The sequence below is a fragment of the Centroberyx affinis genome, unplaced genomic scaffold, assembly GCF_046629955.1.
Source record: "Centroberyx affinis isolate AG114_WGS23_722 - 3 ecotype Tasmania unplaced genomic scaffold, CSIRO-AGI_Caff_v1 ptg008327l_1, whole genome shotgun sequence".
Classification (NCBI taxonomy): Eukaryota; Metazoa; Chordata; class Actinopteri; order Beryciformes; family Berycidae; genus Centroberyx; species Centroberyx affinis.
The window spans coordinates 234,206-261,004 of record NW_027284140.1 but is presented as its reverse complement, the minus strand read 5'-3'; the positions used below and the strand labels follow the sequence as shown (position 1 = coordinate 261,004).

Below are 26,799 nucleotides of genomic sequence, written 5' to 3'. Positions count from 1 at the left end.
GCATCAGTAAAACTATAAGTCTATGAGCAAAAGCATATAGCCATATCATAGTGAGAGTAGTCTTTGCCAATAAAAACCTAAAAAACACCCTCATCCTCACAACGGAGGGTGAGAGACAGAGAGCCAGCCAAGATTTTTATTCCAATTCTCGCTAAAAAAAATCTGTCTTTGGAGGCTGTGCACCATGGCAACCATTTTTTTTAATAAGAGGGTGTCAGAGGGGGGTCAGAAGTGAGTCAGGACTGGATTTGGTCCAATTACCTGCACCTCGGGGATCTGGAGTGACCACAACTGAACTATTACTGTCCTGCAGTGATCTTAAACACTGCATGGGCGAGATTAAAATGGGTGCTGAAGAGGGTGCAGGAGAATTTGGGGCCTTGAAGACCTGAGTATGCATCGCTGATGGGGGTTGAAGGTCCCCCGCTTTCTTTAGCAAGTTCTCAACCGTGTGCCATCATGAGTCATCAAGTCACCAAGAGTCTGCAGGTTTTCATTCCAGCCAAATACTGAATGCCAAATTGTTTTGATGTTTACTAGTCTACGGTTGAGATGGCTGTTTATGTTTATGTCTGTTTTCAAGACCTTACATATTGTTGTAACCTCTACTTGACTAACATAATCCCATCATGCTGACTCGGTCTGTCCTAGGTTCACGCATATTTTTGGGGCTCTAGCACCAGTAGAGCATACCTTCAACAATCAGAATATTACAAAAAGTATAAAAAAAAATTGTTGGAGAAACATCATGGTTTGTCCCTTGATTGCCAAATTCCTGTTTTACCGCCCTAATCTTTGAGAAGTCATTTTGCAGATAGGAGTTTTGCTTATTAAACCATCTTCTCAGGGCAGAAATTGTTATGATTGGTTCAATCAGGCCACCAATCAAAAAAGAGAGGAGGCGGGCCAATTTGAAATGTCAGGTGAGACTGTGACGGCAGAGCTGGCATTATCAAAGACAGAGGTAAGTTAGCTAACACAAATTATTTTTATTTGTAGGTATTTCACTCTCAATTTATTAACTTTCCTGTTTAGAAAGAGACAAGTGCTCAGGTGTAACAGTTTGCTGACTATGTAAACAAGTTGTTAGCTAGTAGTTACTAATGTTAGCTGGTATGGTCACGGCCATAGAGATCAGTTAAACATAGCTAGCTACATATTCTTTGGTCATGGCTTGTGTGCTAGCTAACGTTAGCTGGCTACATAGCATAGTTAGTTTTATTAAACATGTTTTAGGCAGAAATAAACACCTTCACCTTGCCTTTCCCCCCCGATGTGTAGGCAGGCTTGTCCTCTCTGCCCCAAGCACAGCAGGCTATAAGACTCATGCCTGTTCTGGGGGCAGATGACATTTAGAGTAAATTAAAACAATGTTTCACAGGAAGAAAGGAATGAAGCTGATGACTTGTGACCTGCCAGTGACAATTGCATATAGGTTAGTAAGCATGGTTTTCATATACTGCAGCCAGTAGTTTTCTGTTTATAAATAACATTTTTCATTTTGTACTAGGTGATGCTCTTATCCAGAGCAATTTACAATGAGTGAATAACAGAAGAATAACTTCAACTCCTAGCTGACCGTCACCACAAGCAACCACTAATAACGGGTGCAAAGGTCAGAGCCACGGAGGCCTTGTAATATTCCATAATAGCTAGATAATAATAATATTTCAGTCCTTTTGTGTTCGGTTACAAAGCCAGCCGCCACACATTTCCACCCACTTGAAAAGGAAGGGCCGGTCCTTGAGAAACAAAACTCTCAAAGTACTGGGATCGTGGCGTACTTTCCCTCACATAACAAGATCCAACTGTGCAGCAAATATTAATATACCACTCACACACACACACACACACACAGACACACACATGTATGTATGCAGACACTAGAGAGACGCATAGAAACATTTACAGCCTTTGAAGCCAGGGAAAACGGCGACATACTTTGTTTACATCATAGTCGGCTTTATTTGGGAATATGTATAATTTAAACAACTTGCAATATGATGTATCGGTGTGTCTTGTAAGCTCATGTTGGCTGGGCATCAACAGTTTATGACACTGAAATAAAATCCATCAATATACGTACAAACACATCACCACGTACATCTACACCTCTACCTACACAAACAACGAGCATAGAGGGGTCGCATGGAATTTCACACTCTCTCTCTCTCTCTCTTTCACACACACACACACACACACACACACACACACACACACACACACGGTACACACAAACACAAAACCTACATCTACATCCACGCATGCTGAGCAGAACACTAAATGCAGATCACATCCACTGCTCGCTCTTTCTTTCTCACTCTCCATCTTTCTCTCTCTCTCTCTGTCCGACTCATACACACACACACACACACACACACACACAACACACACACACAAAAACAAACACACCCACTGGCTTTTTCCTGTGGAGCACCGTTGCGAAGCAAACAGGAGAAGGTGTGATCTGGCCCTGACCCCCGGTCTAGAAATGGAAACATGGATCTGCACTCCTGTCACGCTTCGATTCACACCTCTCCTTCATCACATTAAAGGAGAGTGACAACACAGACATCACAGAGTGAAAAGAGGGAGGGAGACGGATACATGGAGGGAGGGACAGAGAGAGAGAGAGAGAGAGAGAGAGAGAGAGAGAGAGAGAGAGAGAGAGAGTGATGGCTGTGGGGCGAAAGTGGATGAAAACATGGTAGAGTGACAGGTGGAGGAGAAATTGGAAAGAGAGGCGTACAAGTACATATGCACACACACACACACACACACACACACACTCATACACATGTTTCCAGGGATACAATTACACATCCATTTTTTATTTATATCACTGTGTCTACACCTTGTCAGCTAGTTATATAGGCCCGTATTAGTTATATAAGACCTTGAAATCAGACACCTGCCAAATATTGGTACCTTTTGTCTGTCCATTTACTTCTGTCTACGTCTATTTTACACTAGAGGTTTTAACATTTACTCATTTGTCATCATTTTTCAAATACAAACTTTACGGTGTCAAACCTAGCTTGAAATTAACTGCTGTCTCTGCTATCAAGCACACCCCAAATAAGAAGACATGGCTGTGACAATAAAGTTTGCTAGGCGACATGATTTGAGGGATTATTTCCTGGAGGAAGCTTCCATTTCTTCCTGTGGGTGTCAGGTGATTGACAGTAAGCAGAGCGTAACGTAATATGAAAACACTCAACCCGGGCGCAATGAAATAACGATGAATCAGAAACTTTGATAAAACTAAATTAAGGTTTCGTGTTTACATTGATGGATTATCTAGCTCGAGCAAGATGAGCGCTGATATCTCCAACTACAGTGACTGACTGTGTGCAGACAAACAGGGATAATGGAAAGGAGAGGGGCAACCTACAGTAGATGCATGGGACAAACTTTAAAAAATAACACTGGTAATCACCTTTCAGAATCACTTCAGTCACTTTGTAAACACCAAGGACAGAATGTACAGGAATTTGTCTTGGTGACATTGGGGGAGATTGGGGACTCGAGTCACATGACTTGGACTCGCTTCAGATTTACTTGATGCATGAAGAGAATACTTGAGACTTGACTTGACTTGGGTTCTGGTGACTTGGGACTCGACTTTGAGTTGGACTTTGATGACTCGAAAAGGTTTCTAAAGTCTCAGCAAAAGATCTTGTGTTTGTGTGTTTTGTTTGTGTGACTTACATTGAAAGTGATGAGATTTGTCCCAGCAGACGACTGAATTTAAATTCTGTTTTCTGAATTTGTATGGAATGATTGAATTTGTTTTTTTTATACTATTAAAACCATATTGCATTGAAAAGTCCTAGATATTTTGTTCTCTTTCAGATAATAAATTAATACTGGACTCTTGATTTGTTGACTTGACTTGGTGCTCTACATTTAGACTTGAGACTTAACATTAATGACATGGACTTGAATTGGTAATCCACCGAGACTTGTGCCTCAAAACGTGAGCCTCACAACTCTGAATGTCCTACTTCAGCTTCACATTCATATAGTTACACACAGATACTGAAATACCACCCGCCAAATGCCAAATGCTGGTAAAAATGTGTCTTTGCCAGATAAATCAATAAGCATCACCCGTCGCACTGACTGGTAACTTTTAGAGACGATAATATTTGAATTCTGCAGTTATATACTTTACAAACTTTGCTGGCTGCTGTCTCTCTCTGACTGTCAGCCAATCAAACTGAAGCAAAAAATGTCTCTCTGTCAAACAGGCTGCTGATTGGCTGCCTGTTATGCGGCTCTACACAAAGTGGTAACATCTAAACTTATGTTTCTCTGCTGCCTGGATGGTTAACTAGCTTAAATTGAAAGTTGTTAGTTGTTAAAAATGAAGATAAAGATGAAAAACATACTACATTACTGTGTATAAGTGAGTGAGCAAGTTTTACATTAAAACTCTAAAATCTGCTATTATCTCATTATTGAATGTTTCACACAGAATATGATTCTATACACAAAATAGCATTGAAGACACATAGGGTGAAAAATGCATATTACTCATTTCATATTAGCCAAAAAGTTAATTTCGGACTCTTACACACAGTCACAACTGGAAGCTCCCCAGTATAGCTCAGCCTTTGCCTTGCTCATTAGCGCTTCGATGGCAGTTGTTGAGGGAGAGGAGAGCATTTCTCATTCACTCCACTTCACACACACACACACACACACACACACACTTTTCCCAGCTGGTCCTTGGGATTCAAACCAGCAACCTTCAACCCACAAGCCTGCGCCTAACCTCTATAGTGCCACACCTATTCAGCTGAAGACAAAGTTGGTTTCATGCCCTTAAATAGATGCATGATGCCTTCAAAAGACAGTCACAGCCATGCTTCATCTTTGGACATTATAAGTGTGATTTTAGATTTTTTGATCAGCCAACATGTTTATTACAGTGTAATCAGTCTCAATCCTGTGGAGAATGAATGTTATTCATCAGTGGAAGATGCAAAGCTCTACTGTCTTTAAATTTGAACATATACGGTATAAAAGTTATAGCTGTTGGGGAGCTGAAAGCAAATTAAAACAGACTTGAATGATTCTCTGTCTGAAAACACTGACATAGTGAAATTTGAATGGAAGAAGCAGCGGATGAGTGAAACTCTGGTGAAATGAATACGAGGCTCAATTCTTATCTCTCGTTTAGATAATTTTGTTTAAAAAACGGGGGTGAAAACACTCTGCTGGTGATCTAAAAACGGAAAGACACTCCCTTCTCCTTCGCCTCTTTTCACTTCACTCCTCCTCCTCCCTCCTCCTACTGTTCTTTGCCCATTTCACACGGGAGGTGATGAGGAAGCCACTGACTCACGGCTGACCTTCACTGACACACCACCGGACTTTCCTGGAGTCCGCTGCTCCTTCTGAGTGGCACAATTAGCGGAAAAATCCGGAACGTCTGGACTTCAGCTGCTCCGACGCCGCTCTCCTCCCCCCCGGCAGAGGGAAAGCCGCCCGACTCATGCTGCAACAAGCCCAAAGCCGGCCAATTACTAATAGTCAGAGAAGGTCACGCCACTGCCGGAGCGGTTAAGGGTGATCGATGACACGCCTGAGAGTGTGTGTGAGATAAAACTAAAGGGAAGGTTTGACCATAGGAGAGAATGCTGTAACAGAGTGGTAGTTTATTGACAGAGCGCTGATGTAATTATGTAACTTAATAGTATGGATTTAGAGGGAGACAAAGAGAGAGAGGGAGAGAGAGACAGAGAGAGAGAGTGAGAGAGAGAGAGAGGCAGCAGTGAGAAAGTAGAGAGAGATTGACTATGAGAGCGAGTGAGAGCGAGCAAACGGGTGGAAGTGTGTGAGTGGGCAAGCAGTGAGTGTTGTGTGTGTGTGTGTGTGTGTGTGTGTGTGTGTGTGTGTGTGTGTGTGTGTGTGACCGACTGACTGAGTAAGTAAGCGATGAGGTGAGAGTGGAGAAACAGAAGGAGGGAGGGAAAGAGAGAGAGAGAGTGAGAGAGAGAGAGAGGGAGAGAGAAAGACAGAGAGAGAGAGACAGCGGGGAGGGAAGTGAGAAAAGGATCGACAGGCGAGAAGAAAAATGGGCGAGATGAAAGAATGAACGATCGGAGAGGCAGAGAAGGAGAGATGTGGGTGAGAAAACAGGAACAAATGGACAGGCAGGGGGAGCGAGAGAGAGAGAGAGACAGAGAGAGAGAGAGAGAGAGACAGAGAGAGAGAGAGAGGAGATGGAGTGAGATTCTCTCGGGAACTGGCCTATTTTTCAAATGAATGCATATGAACGCCCAGCTGCGTCACATTTATGCTTTGGAACAAAAGCGCTCAGCCCAAATAGGTGAACTGAAGATTGGATGTTCTGATCATTGTGATTCACTCACACACACACACACACACTGAACACACACACACACACACACACACACAAAACTGTTTAGAGTATGCTTGCACAACTGCACACATACACACACACACACACACACACACACAAGCATCAAGTGTAACACCTGCAGACATCTGTCATCATTACAGAGTGAAAACACACCTCAGACCCCAACAAAATGACAAAATGGCCGCCTGTACCACCAAGCAACAAATGGCATGGGTGTGTACTGGAGAGCAGCGATGTCTGTGAACTGGAGCTACATAAAGATGCAAAATACGGCCCGGGTTGAAAATAACCAGAATTATCCTTTAATGAGTAACATTTATCATACCACATAGAGTATTGACATGTTTTTAGAGAATTTCTGGGTGATTTATTGACTTTCTTTGCATATTATCGTATATTTCGAATTCCTTTTAACCAAGGAAATACAAGTACGGTGTACAGTGACAAATTAACTGTTGGAATAAATTAAATACCACTAACATAAGCATCCAGTGTTATGACTGCAGACATTTTTTAGCATTGGTGGCCCCCCCCCCCGAGGGAACTGAACCCCTGACTCTGGAAATATTAGGATGCGATCACACCGAAAGTTTGTTTTCTTTGGTCCGGACGACAGAGGAAAAGTTTACCTTGCTGCAGTTTTGTATTTTATTCGTTTAGGTTCAAGTACTAGGGCTTTTAAACCAAAGTCACAAGGACTCACAAGTAGCTGGTTAATTGGACAGAGTTTTGCTAACCTGTCATCCTGCCAGATTCTATATTTTGGCAGCCAGTGGAAGTGAAAACTAATCCAGCTCCGGTCCCTGTAACTTGAAGCTTGATGGACTTATAATTTATCTCATACCAGTTAAAACATATGAAGAAATAGCTGAATATGAGCATCAGTCCAGACTGCTGCTGAGACCTGCATTATCAGGCGTCTTGGTGCGGTTATTTGGTGTCACACAAGTTCACATGGTAACTGCCCACATGAACCGAACTAAAGGAGGAAACACTCAGAGTTTGATTAAACCACTTCAAACATACAGTACTTGCTGTGACTGAGACCTTAGTATCATGATCTACCCTTTGAGCTACAGGACCTACAGTACTACTACTACTGCAACAACAACAGAAACAGAAACACCAATGACTACTACTACTACCAACTGAAAATGAAATTCATATTACTGTATGTTGCTTTGTGAGCTGAGAAGTGTGATTTACAGTAAACCGACCAAGTTCTGCTAATATGTCTTTTGGTAAGATGATTATGAAAGACTATTTTTCAGAAAAGGTGGATTTCATGTGGCGTATTTTACCCGTCAAGAAAACAGCAATGCACTTTGTATGATATCTCAGTTTGTTAAGAAATGTGTTTATTATACACAAATTGAAATGCAATGAGTGCATGACACTGACATCAAATCAAATCAAATCAAATCAAATCAAATCAAATCAAATCAAATCAAATCAAATCAAATCAAATCAGTAGTATTTTGCTCATCATCATCACCTTGTTTTTCACATTTTCTCGGTGAGGGCTCTAATACTGAGATTCATAAATGTGTAACATTTTCAAATTACCAAATACCACGGCATCCACAGAATAATTACGCTGTATAAATGACATCTTGCTGTGGATTAAGCAAATGAGATGTTTGCGCTGAGGTGCGGAGTGTGTGTGTCTGTGTGTACATGTGTGTGTGTGTGCATGTGTGTTTCTCTGTGTGTTTTTGTGTCTGTGCGCATTTGATTAGAGGGAAAATTAGAATTTTCTCATTACAGAGGCCTGGCTGTGACTCCATTGGAGACAATGGGGCAAGGTGGCATGATTAAACCGCTTATGAATGCAAGAAAACATACAAACACACACACACATACACACGCACACAACTCTAGATTTTGACATTTGTCTCACTGCGTGCACAAACACACACAACACGGTGGACTTGGCCAGCTCCTCGCAGGCTTGCCAGCAGAGTGACCATGTAATAATTGGCGTTTTGTGACATTTCCAACATGACATTTGTCTGTGGGACCATCTGTGAGGGCCAACTGGTCTGTGTCATCAGCAAACAGCCCATAGCACACTGACACCAACACACACTCATCATATCATATCATATCTTATCATATCATATCATATCATATATATCATCTTTTCTTATCTATTCTTATCATATCATATATTATCATATCATGTATAGTAATATATAATATCATATTATAATATCATATAGCATCATATCATATCATATATTGTATCGTATCGTATGTCAATATATCATATTGTGTTTTATGCACACCAGGATAACAAATTAACTTTAAAATTTTCAAAGGACATTTTAGAGGTATTTTAGTCCTTTTTGGATGCAATTTTATTGAACTATGAAATAATACATTTGCACTGCCCATTGGAAATCAAAAACTCCATTTGTACTGCTAAGATTTGTTTTATTTTAAATCATAACATACCACAATTCCCCCCCTCTTCTTTCCTTCTACTGGAAATTGGCCACAGGCCTTAGTTGTCTGTTCCTAACCATCTTCCCCTGACTGTCAAGTATTTTTTTTTACGATATTGGTTATTTTATTTTTTGTTGACACAGTGGTTTATGTTTTCTTTAACTGCTGGCTGCAACATTTCCTGCTGCTTCAGGCTGTGTGCTCGGTTGTTGTCTGATCAATAATCGCTCAATTATTGTACCCCAGAACGCACTGGAAAGAATCCCATGAATCACCTACAGTGGCCCACAGGGGACAATATTCACATTCATACTAAATACTGTTTCATGCGTTTTCTATGGGAAATGTGGAGACTTATATGTGGATTTGGCATTAAAAAAAACACAAAGAACACCCAGTAGAAGTCTTTGGACTTCTACTGGACTGGACTTCTACTGGACTAGACTTCTACTGGACTGTACTTCTACTGGACTGAACTTCTACTGCACTAGACTTCTATTAGACTACACTTCTACTGGACTAGATTTCTACTGCACTTGACTTCTATTGGACTAGACTTCTACTGGACTGGACTTCTACTGGACTTGACTTCTATTGAACTAGAATTCTACTGGACCTGACTTCTACTGGATTGTACTTCTACTGGACTACACTTCTACTGGACTGGACTTCTACTGCACTAGACTACTGCTGGACTAGACTTCTACCGGGCTAGGCTTCTACTGTACTAGATTTCTACTGCACTAGACTTCTACTGTACTGGACTTCTGGACTGTACATCTACTGGACTGGACTTCTACTGGCTCCACTGCAGTTTGTGTTAAGCACTTTGCTCTGAATTCAGGTAAGGTGCCTTGTTATCTAACAACCAGGTCAAACTAGGCAGCAGTCACAGAACTACATTATGTGACAGATTGCTCCTACACACCTTCACCCTGCTGAACAGCTGCGATATGACAACTATACATCACAACTAATGTTTCTTTGTATTGCGTTGCCGTGGAAAATCTCCAGTAACTATGTGCGCTGTTGGAGTCAGACACAGCCTGTAACCTGTAATGTGCTGCGGCCACAGCGGAGCATTTCTCTTGTTTTTCCTCATTGGTTACAGTGGGTCGGACATGTTGTTGACAGCGCCGAGAGCTGTGCCTGTGAGATATTGCTGCTCGGCGTGTTATGCACTCAAAGTTAAAAATACTTTAACTTTACAGCGAAAAAACAAAAAAAACAAAAAGAACACATCGCCACTCTTCAAGTAGGTTTTCAGTAGGTACATAGCAAGAACAGGAGCTGCAACTAGCACTTCTCCATTTAGCTGCCGGCTAAAAAAGTAAACACTAAACGGTATGATACAGCCACGTTAAAACCAGCTGAGCTCTCTCCATCTCCATCTCTTTTATCTCACTTGTATCTCAGCTCAATCACTTGCTGTCCTGAAGTCTAACTTTCTCTGATTCCCTGTCACTCCCTCTCTCTTAAACCGCATTTACACATGATATTAAAATGCGATCTGTATCTGGATAAGGATTCACGGTCTGGCTCGCGTTATGATCGGATCTCAGCCACAGTCAACCAAGTGTGAATGTTGCGCTAATGAGAAAATATCCGCCCACAGGGTAAAAAAAAATTAAAACGAATGTAATGAAAATGGATGACTCTCCTCCCTGGAGCGAAACAAGAAACTGTAGCAGCATTCACAGACACAGTTGCAACAAAAAAAAAAAAGATTCTGCATCGTTTCTGTTGCCTCCTACAAGAGTCGTAGAAGTCACAGCAAATGAAAAGTACAGTAACATCACCTTAGCTGACCCTGCCCCTGCCATGTTTGTTTTGGTTGACAGCAGATGGACTTGCCACCTCCCTACCGACTCCCCTGCTTTGCATAGTGTGCATGAAAAATGAGATCCCAATACGGATAGAATGCAGACAATAACAACAAATATAAATACCAGATCGATATCTGGATATCTGCATCTGGATAGCATGTCCAATTAGGCCTTTCCCAGCATTCACACTGCGAGCAACATGATAAACAAGTCACCGGAAGTCCATTCATTTCCTATAGAGCTGAGTGAAAATGGTCAACGGTCAAAAGACTTGAACTTTTGGTGGTCATCAGCTGTCAACAGCCAATCAGAACCTTCCCAGTTCTCCACAACTTTTATCGGAAAGACCACAGGAATAGAACGAGGATGCTTGGAGAACGGTTGCATCCATTGTTGGATATGAAATAATGTCACCGAGTTCCTTTCTATTTATTCTTTATTAATGCTAATTTATTAGTGCTTGCTAGCAGTGAAAAACACATGATTTGACTGTTCAGAACTGTTCAGTGCAGGTTTAGTCTTCCACAGCTCCTGTAGTCTCTGTAGTTTTCATCCCTTTTTTCCTCCCTCTTCCGACTCTATCAATCAGTCTATCTCGCCCTCCTCTCTGCCTGCCATTTGCTCTGATTTCCCCCCCCCCGCTCCTCCCTCCACCTCATCACCATCACTGTCATATCTCCCTCCGCCTTCTACTTCTTTCCTCTGTCCTCCCCTATCCATCCCTTTTTTTCTCCCCCGCTCGATTTATCTCTCTTTCGTCCTTCCCCTCTTTATCCTCGCTCGCTCTGTCAGTTCACTGACCCGCCCTGACAGGACACACAGACACACACACACACACACACACACACACACACACACACACACACACACACAGACACACACTCACAAACACACACCGCAGTCCCCACCAGCCTGTGGTGACCTTTGCATGCTAGATTATGTGGCTAATTGAATCAAAATGATCCACTGGCTAATGGGGAGGGATGATATCCTAACTGGCAACCCACCTAATTTGACCCGTTGCTGTACCACATTGTTCCGCATTTATTGACTGAGAGACAGAGAGGGAGAGGTAGATGGAGTGAGAGAAAGGGAAAGAGAGAGACAGAGAGAGAAAGAGGGAGTTCGGGAAGAAAATCTGATAGTTCTAGCTCAGTCTTCCATTCAGTGAACACACAGGCGATTGGTTTTAACTAATAGCATTACCTACTGACAGACACACACACACACACACACACACACACTGCCATCCAGGAATCCATCCATCCATTTATCTATCTATCTGTCTGTCTTGTTGGTAGGCAAGGCAGGAAAGGCAGTCAGACCAGACACACTGCCTGACACATCTTTGGTTCCTGAGAGATGTATTATTGACAAATACATCTCTCATCACGCATGGTTCCCCGGCAGACCTGAGATGTGTGTGTGTGTGTGTGTGTGTGTGTGTGTGTGTGTGTGTGGGTTGAAGGGTGGTTATTGATATAATCATGAAGCAGAGAGAGGTTGTACACAAGCAGAGAGACAAGCAGAGTCCAGAGAGAGACGGCGAGTGTCTGCTGATGTCTGAGTTCAAATCAATGTCCGCTGCATAAAACTACTGTGAACTGATAGCTGTGTGTGACTGTGTGTGTGTGTGTGTGTGTGTGTGTGTGTGTGTGTGTGTGTGTGTGTGGGTTGAAGGGTGGTTATTGATATAATCATGAAGCAGAGAGAGGTTGTACACAAGCAGAGAGACAAGCAGAGTCCAGAGAGAGACGGCGAGTGTCTGCTGATGTCTGAGTTCAAATCAATGTCCGCTGCATAAAACTACTGTGAACTGATAGCAGTGTGTGACTGTGTGTGTGTGTGTGTGTGTGTGTGTGTGTGTGCAGGTAATTCTTGTTGTTATTCTTCATTCTATTTTATACCAGTTTAATCTTGAGTCCTGCTGCCTTGATGTTTTGTACACTGGATATTTTTCAATTAAAAGAAACCTAAACAGTTGTAGCTGCCAAAAAAAGATTCAGTTAGCTTAGCTTGTAATGAATTTCATGACAGAAATGTTTCATCATGTTTCACCATAGGATCCATATAATACACAACATACAGAGATCCTACTCAATTTAGTCAGCTCGTCCTTTGTGTTTGATATATACAGATAATTCCAGTTTTACAGAAAGGGAAATAGACAAAAATAGAAAAAGAGCAACATGAGAGAGCCATACATTACCACTATGTAGTGTATGGCCATGATGCAGGTGTTTGATATAGAAGTCTCTTTGAACAGGAGTGCACATCTAACCAGGTTGGGTGAAAGCTATAGTCAAAGTGCTGAGTTGTGTACACACACACACACACACACACACGCACACACACACGCACACTCTTTTCCATTAAAGCACATGAAGAGAAACTGGTGGCCAGCGGGCCAAATTGGACCCACCAATCATTTCACTGGTCCTGTCAGTTCTGAATATCAATAAAAAAAATGTGATGTGTAGACTTTTTTTCTTCTGCAAAATGGTTTACATGCAAAAGTTTATGTGAATAAATTGCTCAAAAAAAAAAATCACCCCCCTCCTTATTTCTTTACTGGATCATTATATATATGGTAATTTGATATTTGAAGCTTATTCTACTGTTGCACTTGCCTGATATCAGACAGAATTGTCAACTCGTTACACTCCGTTTCCATCTTCAGTCTGACATTGCCTCCACTCTAACCGATTTCCGTGGGGGAGGGGGACTCGATTTTCCCTAACCAATCACTAGAGACAGACGTGTCATTTTAAGCTGACACTGATGCGTAGCCATGACAACACCAGAGACGGTTCAGAAAGTATAGAGCATCTTTGACAACACGGAGCGAAGTAAAAACAAAGTACGATGTTGGGGCGATATTGAGAAGAACAGCCTCGATAGCAGCGTCTATCTTGTCTATAGCGGTCGCCACTGTTGTCATTACTCCTCCTTGGTTCCGGCGCACAGGCTGACAACGCTTGACAACAGCGTTAGTCCCGCCCGTGGCGTTGATTGGCTAATCGTTAGTCCCCCCGGCACTGATTGGACCGATCATTTTTCAACCGAGAAACCGTTGTTTCATGTCACGATGCCAGACCAGAATCAGTCAATAGATTAACTCGATCACCTTCGACCTAGGTGACATTTTTTTTTTTTTTTTGTTACTTGCTATCAGCGTAAACTCTTTTGCATGTAAACAAATATTTAGACTGCTGTGGCTTGGTTTGAAGTGAAGTGAAGAAGAAAGAGAGAGAGATAATCAGATACCAGGAAGATGAGTGACAGGACAGGATTCACGCCGCTCCCATCAAAGCGGCCTGACATTGTCGCCCCCCCCCGCTCTATTTTCCAGCCTCTCTGTCACTTTCTCTCTATCTTTCAGTCAGTCTGCCAGCCTTTGTACCCTCTCTCTCTTTCTGTGCACCTGAGCCGGCCAATTAAAAAACGAAGTGCGACTTCCAAAGAGGGACTGGGGACACACTGGAGGATTAACTGGCAAACTTGAATGGCAAAGAAGCGACTAGTGTGGCTAGTTTGATCTTAGTTAGTTTCATAGTCTCATGAGGCCAGACCTCAAAATAAGTTGAAGTCACCTCTGTCTTTTGCTGTTTCCTCTCCGCTGACACATTTTGATTGGCTGCATTGGCTGTCAATCAGTGGCACTTTGAAATCTCATCACAGCTAGATTATGCTATGTCAACAAGTGCCAGATTTTGTTTTCTGCAACACGTTTCAACTCCAAATAGATGTAAATTTCAATTTTAGACTCTGTGTTAACACAAGTATGCGCTATAGCCTACATGAAATCACTGAGATGAAGCTGCTACAGAAGTTGTGCTTACAGGAATTATTAAAAGGTAGCGATGTGTTAGCATACCTGCCTACAGGCTATGGGAAAAGTCTTTGTTACCAACTGTGTTTGAGATTGTAAACAAAAGAGAGTCGAAGCCTGTGGCAGCTAGCTAGTTTGCTAATGTAGCGGACATCTCAGCCCGCCTCAAGCTCGTTTTTGATTTATCAACCTTTTTTTTTTGTTTTCTCTGCCCCCTTTTGTCTGAAATGAGTGGAGAAGTTCAACAGGGTCTTCACACTTTCGTTACAGACGTTACTTAGCCAGAAAAAACGTGGTTCTTAGGCTCCACCCACTGAGGTTTAACTCAACCCAAGAGATTCCAGCAGCTCTGAGAAATAAGTTTCATAACTAATACTCTGAACTGTCTGTTATCCCCCGTTCTTGCCTGATTGTCTGGTGTGAGCATATTCATGACTGGGAGACAATAAATTCACTCTAACTTGGACATACAGAGGGAGGCAACATGTCTTAGCCGCGTACGAGACAATATGAGCTTTTCTGGTCTGGTTTGTGTTTTTTGTGTCGGTCTGCCAACCTCTCTCTCTCTCTCTCCCTCTCTCTCTCTCGCTCTCTCTCTCAATGTCGTTATTTTTCCGTGCCAACCCGGCAGTTTAATCAGTGAAAGCAGCTGGGGACAGGGGGAGTCGAGCTTCTCTCTAAGCCTCGCTGATTTACTGGCTCCCCAGACCTCCTTTATATTTCACTGGCTAATAGGGCTAGCCAGGCAGCCTCATACGGAAACAAAAAGACAGATGGTAGACAGACAGACAGGTTGGCAAACTTGGGGAGGTAAGAACACACAAGCCGGGAATTAGACTGGATGAGTGACAGGAATGCTGAAAAAAATAGACAGGTGTCCATAAATGCATACGGAAGAAACGTGGATAAAAAACGACATGGAGAGATGGTAGAATAGCAAACAGGTGGATACACGGGCAACCTGTCAAGGCAGCTTAACAGAAAGATGAAGTTACTGTACGGACAGAGAGGCACACAGGCAGGTAAGGAGACAGGTAGACAGAACATTTGACAGGCAGAAACCTGTATAATGATAGCCAGGCAGACACAGGTAGCACACAGGTGGACCAACATGCTTACAAATAAGCAAATTTGTTTGCTTTGTTGTCATGTATATGTAGAAATCAACATGTGGATAGACACATAGACAGTTCTTTGACACCTGTTCTTTCAAAATATCTGATATGAATTAATGAGTTATGGTATGTTTTAAAAGATAATAGAGAACTCCTTCGTTGATAAATTTGAACATCTATATTTTAAAGGTATTGAATGATGAACTTGAGATAATGATGTTTTGTACAAAATGGATAAAAGGTGTTTTTGGAAATGAAATATTTAAATACACACCTGGACAGAGAGAGAGAGAGAGAGAGAGAGAGAGAGACATAACTAGACAGACCCATGACATTATAAACATTTTCTAATGACTCTGCCTTAATGGGTCGCATACCTAATGACCCAGATGATGACAGCAAGATTTAGGCAGTTAGGTTTTCCATATGGTTTGATCCAAATTCTCTAGATCCAAATATAAGCAAAACCAAGTAAGTTGGATATGATAACCATGATCAGATTGTAATCGGATGGCACAAAAATGCATAAAATCGAAGTGTAAATGAAGATCCCATTATCCAAACCACCTCCGGAGCTATGTTAATGGAAAAAAACCTTTGCATGCAGATCCAACCAGAAAGCATATGCAAGACAAACAGGTGGCAGGCGGCTCAGACAGGAACATACTGGTCAAAAATGGATTATCAGGATATTTGTGGATGGGGAACAAGCGACATGAGGTATTTACTGTCAATTTTGAAGGATGTAATTATCATGAAAAGAAGTGACAATCTGGGGGGAGGGAAAGAGAAATCAGATATCAGTTAATATCCTGGAGACACGTTTTAATGCCAGGTGTAAACATAATCCGGCTGCATCAGATCTAGACGCGAGATCTAGACACGATCTGGATAAGAGACGCACGTTAATGCCAGGTGTAAATGTCCCGCCGCTGACAGGCGGATAAACTATCAGGCAGACAGACAGGGAGAAACACAGACAGGCAGACAGACGAGTCGTCAGACAGAAACACAGACGGGTATATCGGGGGAGAGCTGTGACAGATCTACTGTGTCATCTCTGCTGGCCGGGGCAGACGGTTGGAAACTGGAGCTCTCCAGCAGAAAGACAGGGAGACAGACATACAGTCAGACAGACAGGCAGGCGGACAGTGAGACAGACAGACAGAAAGGTGTACAGAGGGAGAGTTGTGACAGATCCAGAGTGTCACCTCTGCTAACCATGGCTCTCCAAAAGCCCCGGGGAAGTAAACACAGGCACACAGATACACACACACACACACACACACACACACACACACACACACACACTTTTGTATTACTATACTTGTGAGGACCTTCACTGACCACATTCATTCTCACTATATGCTTAAATTTACCTCTAATCCTCACCTAATTTAATTTTTAATTTCCTATAGTTCAAACCTCAACCTTAAACCGAAGTCCTAACCAGACACGATTTTCCTCATCTTTCTATACTTGTGAGGACATTTGGTCCTCATGAGTACAGACACACACACACACACACACACACACACACGCGCACACACACATATGCACCAAATGCGCAAATCCACATACCCCAAATCACATACTTTCCCATACACATACACATATATGAAGGAACAAACACAAACATATGCACACATGCACCACCCATACACACACACACACACACACACACGCACACACACACACGCACATACACACAGGCAAACATGCACGTGCACATGTGTAAACACCTCAGTTCATAGTGTCACATTTCACACATTAAATCACACGCACGGCACGTGCACACACACACATGCACGCGCTTATCCTATTGCTCTCACCTCTGATGGTTGCTAAGCAACAGCACATATCCACAGATTGTTTACAAAGCCCGTAATATAGTTCATCTCAAAGGGGGAGGTGAGACAGAGACAGATGACACAATCTCTTCCCTCAGATGGAGGGATGAAGAGGAGAATAAAAGAGAAAAAGGTATATCGCCTCGTCACAGGGAAGTGGGCAGTAATGCAATGAAAGCCTATTGGACCCCGGTGTATCAGCTGTTATGAAAAATGAGAGAAATGTTGCGTGATCTAATCCTGCGGTATTAAATGAAGTATATCTGTCTATATGAATCTGGATATGATCTCTCTTGTATTAAACGGGAGACATTCAATGTGATTCATTATCGGTGCTTTGATTAACCCTGAGCGATAAAAGCATATATTTCTTTTTTCATCTGCACTTCAACGGCACTCTGATCTAATAAAGCTATAGACTTTCCAGTTTGATCTAAGGTAATGGTGACTGACAAAAGCATATATGACTTTACTTATCCTGGTACTTTTCTCTCAATTCCACACATTAACCTACAAAAAGGGAAGGGCTGACTTACTGTAATGTAACTTCAGTGTTGGGTTTTATGTGCAGTGGGGGCTGTGTGTATGCATGTTTTTTGTATACCCGTATACACTGAATGTCCAAAATATTAGGGACACTCACTCTTTTCATGAAGTACACTGGTGAGGTGAATGCAGGTAAAAGCCATTATCCCTTATTGATTTCCCTTATTAAATCTACACCAGTCACAAAGGAGGAGATGTAGACAAAGAGAAGCAGATGAGTTAGAGAAGCTATTGTAGATATTTATATGTAGTTTTAACCTTTAAGGTGTTTTAAAATGGAGCAGCGGATTATTTGTCGTGGTGGAGGGTCGACCCCAAAAAGAATCGAATCCTCGACTGTCAGCAGCCAATTAATCTGGGACTCGAAACTGAACAGAATCAACTCTTGGTATCTGTCAATTCCGCTTTTTCCACTAATGATTTATTTATTTTTTCTATGTACATGAAAAAGCGAATTGGTCAAGAGGCGTACCGCTTGACCGACCGCTCAGTTGCTTTAACGTGAAGACAGGACTTCTTCTTCTACCTTTACTTCAAAAAGGAACTTTTACACTTAAAGATGATAAAAATCCCTTTCTGTTCCCTTTCTGTTTTCCATGGCACAAAGGTAGCATGGATTAGAAAGGCATGGGAAAGATGGAGAAGATGGAGTAGTGAAAATTCATGCATTTAACGTAAATTGGTGCAAAGTTCTCAAATGGGGCATCCTATGTTTTAATCTGCAGGAGTCGAGGAGTTGAGTCAGAATCGACTGCGGAGAAAGCTCGATTATTTGGGGGAGGGAGGAACATTGGAGTCAAGTCGCCGTAGCAACGTAACCGAAAACTACTGAGAGAATATGAGGGGGAAAACCGGCGATGTGACAACGCTGCTCCCACAAGCCCTCGGACCTGAGCGGAGCGTGGAGGCTGAATCGCACTCACATGACGGTGTTGATTCCTGAAAGCTGCTGGAACATCTGAAGGCCGCAGCCCACCAGGAGGGCTCGCCGGGTGGGGGGGTAGGTCAGCATCCGCCAGATCACCGGGCCATCTGGAGACACAAAGACACAAACACACACATTAATTTCAAACCCAGCATGTCTTCACAGGCAATAATAGAGTTTCATCCAAAATAAGCAATCCACCATTAGAAAGAAAATGTCACCGGCTGTTACAAAATTATTGCTGACATGAGCTTAAAAGTCATGTTGTGCAACTATTTAACTTGTATTCAATTTGTGTGACTTTCTTTCCAAAAAAAGTTTGTATTGAAACCTCCATTGTAACACGCATTGTTTTTTGCAAGCTTCAATTATGGGGCCAAATATTTTAATACCCACTATCTACAGTCTACAGTATGAATTCCGATACTATCATTCTTTTTGGATTTGGATTTTGCTATGATTTTTTTTTTTGACCCGGCTTTATAATAACTTTAAAGACAACATGAAATGGCATCTTTACTTCCTTGATTTGATATTTGAGATCATTTTATTTGATGGGAGGGGTGCGGAGGGGCGGGACTGTTCAAAAATCTGATGGTTTTATTGGTTAGAAATGTATATTTATGCCTTCGAGTGCAGCATGAGGTCACCATGAAAGATATTCTGTTTTAAGTAAGTAAAAGTAATGGGAGTTCATATCATGGGGACTTTAAAGTACTTTACTTAATCCATGATTTGAGCCCATAAATGCCCATGAGCCCATGACTGAAGAGTTCCCTAAAACTGCTGTGCACATTTTTAAGAAATGCTGCTACTGGAAGTTCATCAATCAGCATTTCCAAAACACAGTTGAAAAAAACCCCCAACTATTTTGTAAGCAAAGGCAGCTAATAAACGTCCATATTCTGTAATATGTTAATAACAACAGCAGTTTGGGCAGCAGGCTGGCATCATGAGTAAGAAGACAGATTTGCCCTGCTGGAGGAGTGTGGGAGGAGGGAGGGAGAGCGAAAAGAGAGTTCCTCCTTTCAATATCAATAAAGCATCGCAGTGGGTGGCATTCTTTTTTTTTTTAGGTCTCAGATATTTCGGTTCGGGATGAAAGGAGTATTTGGAGCCTCGGCCTCGGCCTCGCTGCGCCCTGCTCGGCCCGGCAGTGGAAAGAGTCAGGAGTGAGTTTGTGATCTTCAACACAGACAGACATGCAGCAGCTCCTTGGGGAGGAGGAGTCTTAATAGGATGAGGGAGCGGCTGGACAGGCACAGAGACACACCGAGCACCCAGAGATCAGACAAACAAGCCTGAGCACACACACACACACACACACACACACACACACACACAAATAGGTGAACACACACAGGAGTGAAGACACATGCTGCATAGACACAACCCTATGCCAGCATATACAAGTGGCTATGCAAATACAAGCATATACAAACAGATCATAAACAAGCATACACACACACACACACACACACATAAACACACACACACAGGCTGGTTATTTGGGAGCAGCTGTGTGTGGGAGGAGAACATCTCCTTTAACTCCCAGACAAGCAGGGCAGACTCTCTAAGGAGGCCTCTACTGACAGGCTACACACACACACACACACACACACACACACACACACACACACAGACACACACACATACACACACACACACTTACAGTAAATCTACCTGTTGATGGTTGCTGTCGACCTGCTTAGAAAGACATCATCATTATTTTTGATTCCCCGGAAATGCTGCAAGTGTTTGTAACTCTGTCCTATTTGTCCACACTTCAAACCAGCTGACGTCTTTTTAAGAAACATGACAGCCAGTTTCCCCAACATAATCTCACCACAATAAGCCGTCTAAAGCACAACATATCTTGTAATTTTAGTAAATTACTGCATTTGGCAGTTTTTTTTCAAAGGTTTCATCCATATCAACATGTTAGAAGTGTCTCATATGCCGTTATTTTCTCCAGGTTTTTGTGTCCTTACTATATATTCCTTATAAAATAGTAGGTCATTTAAATGTACTGTTTTCAGTAAGATAGCTTTTATTCAGAAACAAGATTATTGTGCAAAAAAGTGCAAGGATATTCATTGACAATAAAAAAGATATCCTTATTCTCTTCATATAAAACCTCTTTAAAAAACGCTTACATTTAATATTGGAAAAGCAATGTTGGATATGAACTTGATATTTTTACCCAAAATTTTGGCCCAGGTCAAGCAAAATATATCACATTTAGCATAAATGCTGGGTTTTTGGTCAGGTTTACAAATATTTTTCAATAATATTGTTAAGAAATACTGTTAATCGCAGCTTATTATTTGAAAATTATGAACATTTTTCGGCTTTTGTTGGGTTTTGGCTCACAAAAAGCCCCATCTCTTTTAGGTGCGGATCAGTTTCACATTGTAAAGTGAAGGTCTAATGCGAAGCAGACAGTGTGTAACCTCAGACAGTGAAGAGGAAGTGATGCGTTTATGGGCCGAGCCTATTTCCACGGCGCTAACCCGGTAGACTGTGATTGGTCGCTCCCCGGAGACCCGAGAGGAGGACTGAGATCTGATTAGCCGATGGGCAAATCAGGATTCATGGGCCGAACTGAACTGAACTGAACTGAGAGTGGAGACATGATGGCCGCCTAACGAAGAGCTAAATTTACTCAGCCAGACATACACACACACACACACCTACACACACACACACACAAAATCAAAGTCAAACACACATACATGCAAGCATACATTCATATAAATGCACTTCCAAATGTGTTTTAAACACTCACGCATGTACACAGACTCAGCCTCATATACACACGTGCACACACACACACACACACACACACACACACACACACACACACACACGGCTTCATTTCCTCAGTGGAACACAGCAGCAGCAGTAATCTAATCAGAGGCATATTGAGGGAGGGATGGCAGTGAGAAACTGGGAGCTAGCAGGCTAACAGAAAGCAACAGGCTCTCTGATTAAGTCTCACAGTATTGCAGTAATCGCACGTCACTTTTCCACATGAAACCGCTCCGGCTCTGTCCCTTTCCTTTATTGGAGTGATATTTCATACTTAAGAATCAATCTATCCTGCATTATTACTATTACTACAGTGCTCTCTTGAATATTTTACCATGAAAGTCTAGTGTCTCCCAACCAACTCCAGCTCCAGACCATTCGTTGTACCTTTTGGCAGTTAAACTTGACTTTTTCCAAACATTTCTTCTTGAGGATGGAGCAAAAATAATTAATGTATTCTAGTATATGCAGATTAGTAAGTAAGTAGGTAAGACTTTATCTATATGGCACTTTTCGAAACAAAAGTGCTTTACAAAAGGAAATAAAACCAAAACAAACAGAAAATAGAACAGATAAAAAGTTGTGTAACAGTACATAGGGACATGAAAATAAAATAATAAAACACTGTAAAATTAAAATGAATAAAATGCCTGTTTAAATAAATAGGATAGTGGTTTACAATGGGAAACTGAATCTGCTAGTCTAACACATAGGGGGAGGGGATTCCATAGATTATAGCTACATCTACATAACATATATGAATATCATATTGGGGATTTTCAGTTCAGTCCTGTCATGTGTTACTGAAAGAGAATTTGCTGTCTGCTGGCTACAACAAAGAGCTACTGTAAAAATCATGAGTTACAATCAAAAGAATATCATCCCAAGTTGATGATATCACATCACGCCCATTTGAAGCTCGCCACAAAGGCCTCGCTCTCCTTTCTTGTGTGGATCTGAGAAAACTGATCATTTATGCTCCTGCAGAGATTGCTCTTTTGACCTCTTTGATTTCCAAAACGTCTTCCTATCGGTATTCTAGCTAAATGCTAATAGCCTCACTGGATAAGACCACGATCCGGTTTGTTTGTACAGTCCTGCAGAGGCCAGGCTGGCGTGTGTTTTTAATGAGAGCGAGATTCCTCTTCTTCTTCTTCTCCCTCTCTTTGATATTCAGCGTTGGAATTTCCCCGTTTGACTCGCTTCATTGACTACCTGCTTTTTCAGGAAAACACCCAAACCTCCTCGGTGTAATGACGACCCCCGTGGCCAATTAAAGCGCTCGTTTCGTACGCTGGTCCCTGTCAGATGCCGCTTCGTTCGCGCTTCAAACACGTGTCGCCGTACGAGTCGCTGTTTGATTAATGGAAACATACAGCAGGGAGAAAAAGAGAGGGAAGGGAGAGGAGAGACACAAAGATAAACATGGAGATATAATGGTATATACTGTATATAATTGCTTTCCAGGCGCATTGACAAGCATCCGTCGACAGGCCTCATGGTTCCTGATTCCCAAATCAATTCCATTCGATCTATAAATCTTTTGTAAATCAGGAAAACGCACTTTTCCCTTGGGGTCAATAGACGGTCACCAGTGTCAGAGGGGGAGACATGGGTTTGAAACAAAGCCCAATCAGGGACACAAAGAGGCGGTCGATGGACGCCCAGGAGCACCTATGGATGGAAGATGGAAGTCGGTCCGCGCCGGGGATTAAAGAGGAATGCCGGCGCTCTGAAGGAGGACAGGAATAGCTCTCCCTCTCTCTCTCTCCGTCCAATCAGCGCGTCCTCAGGAGATAAGTGGCTGGAGCGGCGCGGGGAGCGGGCTCGGCTTACGTAACCCAGCGCTACGACGGCTGACTGCAATCAAGGACCGAGCTGAACGGGCAATCTGCGAGCCTACCTTAACCCCCCCCACTCCACATTATTATTTTTTTTTCTACTTCCCCACCCTCCTCTTTTTCCTGTCTCTCAGCCCTCCTTTGTTCTTTCCATCATCAAAGCAGGATCATATCTCCTCAGTTGAGATCAGCTCAAAGCTATTTTTTTTTTTTTACTATTGTTAGACTTCTAGACAAATAGGAAACAGAAAAATGAGGGCTATAGTGGGAATAGGTGTGTATGGAACCAATATATACAACCAAGTTTATATCTCACTAAAGTATGAAGAAATCGTTGCTCCCAAATTATTGAATTTTAAAACTAAATAGCCACCATTCGATCATTTTCACACTTCCAAATATCTTCCAAAGAGTCATCATATTTGTGAGCTCAGCTGATGCTGGTCACCCACTTCAACCTGGTCAAGCAGGGATGGATCTCATGAAAGGTTCCTCTCTCCTGAAATAAGCAAAACTTAATCTCTGCTGGCTTCAAGCTGCACTAGAATATATTTTTTTAATGTAAAAAATCCACCCGTCTGCAACAGAGAAGAGCCAAATCCCCCCAACTGAGACGCCATGGATTCACCCAAATAATTATAATTTGGGTATAAGTTTCGATTCTTCACTTACTGTGCGCAGAGAAGTTTTCCCGCCTCATTTGGGCAAATTCAATCTACAGCATCTCAGTTGGGGGGGGATGAGACGCTTCTCTGTTTCAACCACACTTCCTCAGGCTGATATGTGTATTTTTTTTTTTTAACTTTAAAAAGCTAAAATGATAATGTCGCATTGTTCTCTGGAAAGCAGGTACCTTAATCTTTTCCTGTCTATTGAGAACCACTGAGGAGCTGTATTGTTAGGGAGGAACATGATTGAATGAAGTGGCTCTGATCAAATCCTGTCAGTGGCCAAGACTCCTGTCTGCAGATGCAGGGGAGCAGCTGTGTTTATCAAAGGGCAGCAAGGGCCAGCGGTTGCCAGGAGCTGCATCCCAGACAGACAGACTGACAGACAGACAGACAGGCGGTGGATGGATGGACACACACACACACACACATACACACACATAGAGAGAAACATAACTGTATCTACACGCACTCACATAAACACATGCCCACGTTTGCAGTATTTGCACACACAAACATAACTGTCAAATGTACATAATACATATAACAAAATACAAAATGCAAGAGAAATAGAAATAAATAAATCCCTGAACCTAATCCCTGAATATCAAAATATGGGAGCTTGTCCATAATGGTGTACCTCATTCTTTCTAAATGGAGTGTGTCTGTAAGGTCGCTAAGCCACATCTTTGTAGTGGGGGCTTCTTTCTTTTTCCAATGCATGAGAAGCAACTTCCTTGCAATGATGAGACTATAGGATCGGAAACATTGCTGGGCGTTGGTTAATTTTATAACATCATCAGATACTCATAGAGTAACAATGAGTGGGTCTGGTTCTAACAGGATTTGAAGTATCTTAGATATTAATTTGAAAATATTGATCCAATAGGTCTGAAATTTGGGACACAGAGCGAAGCTGTGCAGTAGTGTGTCGTCTGCTGAAAGGCAGTCAGGGAAATCTCAGGATATGTCTGTGTAACCTCTCCTTAGAATAATGAAGACGGTGTAGAATTTTAAATTGGAACAAAATCGATGGATGTGCTCCAAGATATCTTCCCATAGAGCGTCTGACACACACACACACACACACACACACACACATAAAAGCAGCTGTACATTCAGGCATACAAATCAATGGTGCTGGAACAGGTACATTATGGTAACTCGAAATCAATATATTAGCATCTATTAGTGTCATTACGGTAGCCTAGTGGAGAAGTTCTCAATCCCTTACAACTAAACAAATAACTACTTGCGACCCCCTGTCACAGGTGGTGAACAGTTCAACTAAAGCAGGATTTTCCTTTTTCAAGTTGTTATATTCAATCATTTATAAGAAAAGACCTACAGGCGGAAAACTATTCATTATTTCACAAGAAATTAGAGAAAAATCTGAGTCCTTGAGAACCACTGGCCTAGTGGATTGTTCACTCATTCCTTTGACACAAACAAACAGACACTATGAAGAAAGTGCAGCTCAGCCGATGTGAAGGATGATTTTCAGTAGGAGACTTGATGAACTTTGGGTAGCTTTTGTTGTCAGAATTCAAAAAGTAACAGAGGAAGAAAAGCGTACTTTAGCCTATAAAATGTTTCAGTGTCTGATCTTGTGGAAGAACACAACAAGCGAGGCGTGATGAAAGAGCGGAGCGAGGTAACTTTGATTCGAGGGGAGCTGCTGTCACCATCAAGGCCGCCGCCGCTTCTGAAAGCCTTGAGAGTCTCGCGGCGAGTGTGAACAAAACCACGTTCTCTCCCGTTTGAAACTAATCGCATCTAAGAAACCGATCAATAAAGAGCAGGAGGCTGCCTGTCAGCTGTTTTTCTGTCTTTGTCTGTCTTGTTGTTTCCGTCCCTTCATGTTGCCTGAAGCATAGCGGAGAGGAAGGAGGAGGAGGGGGATACAGCAGAGAGACAGAAAGACAGTCAGCCGGGTCGGTTTTAGTTTTCCATTTTGGTTTAAAGTGTCGAAAAAGTGAATCTGTGGTTATGCAACCCCAGAATCAGAGATCACAACGGGAGAGAGACGTCGCTACCTGAAGCTGAGAGGGAGAGACGACACGGAGGCACCATGCATTTTTAAACCCCGTCCGATTTTCCAACTGGGATTTCTATTATTCAGTGGTTAGTCTGGATTTTTTAAGACCGCTTCCCCAGCAAAACACACTGTCCTTTATTACACTGAAGGACAATAAAATGAGTAAAATTTAGACAATCATGGGAAAGTGTTTGACAGTCAGTACAATACAGTTTTCTGTGATTTTCCTGACACTATTTGAATCTCCTCAATGTGTTAAACTGCATCCATCTGGTCCTTCCTTGCAGATTAAAACAAATGCTAACAATTGCCAATTTTACCCAAGACTGTTGGATAGTAGTAGTCATACTGAGAGAACAGTTCCTCTAACTGTGTGTGTGTGTGTGTGTGTGTGTGTGTGTCTGTGTGAGTGAGAGAAAGAGAGAGAGAGGGAGAGAGAGAGAGAGAGAGAGAAGATGAGGAAAGGAGAAAAGGACACAAGGGAACTTAATTCAAATTCATAAAA

At 42.1% G+C, this 26,799-nt stretch overlaps 1 protein-coding gene across 1 annotated transcript in view; it reads right to left on the bottom strand.

The window, feature by feature from the left end:
- The window catches only part of LOC139640095 (proton myo-inositol cotransporter-like), a 74,002-nt gene that overhangs the window by 14,928 nt on the left and 32,275 nt on the right, over nucleotides 1–26,799 (bottom strand). The window contains exon 4 of the mRNA XM_071514262.1: nucleotides 18,935–19,043. Coding sequence (XP_071370363.1) covers nucleotides 18,935–19,043 — 109 coding nt within the window. The remainder of the gene's footprint in view (nucleotides 1–18,934; nucleotides 19,044–26,799) is intronic.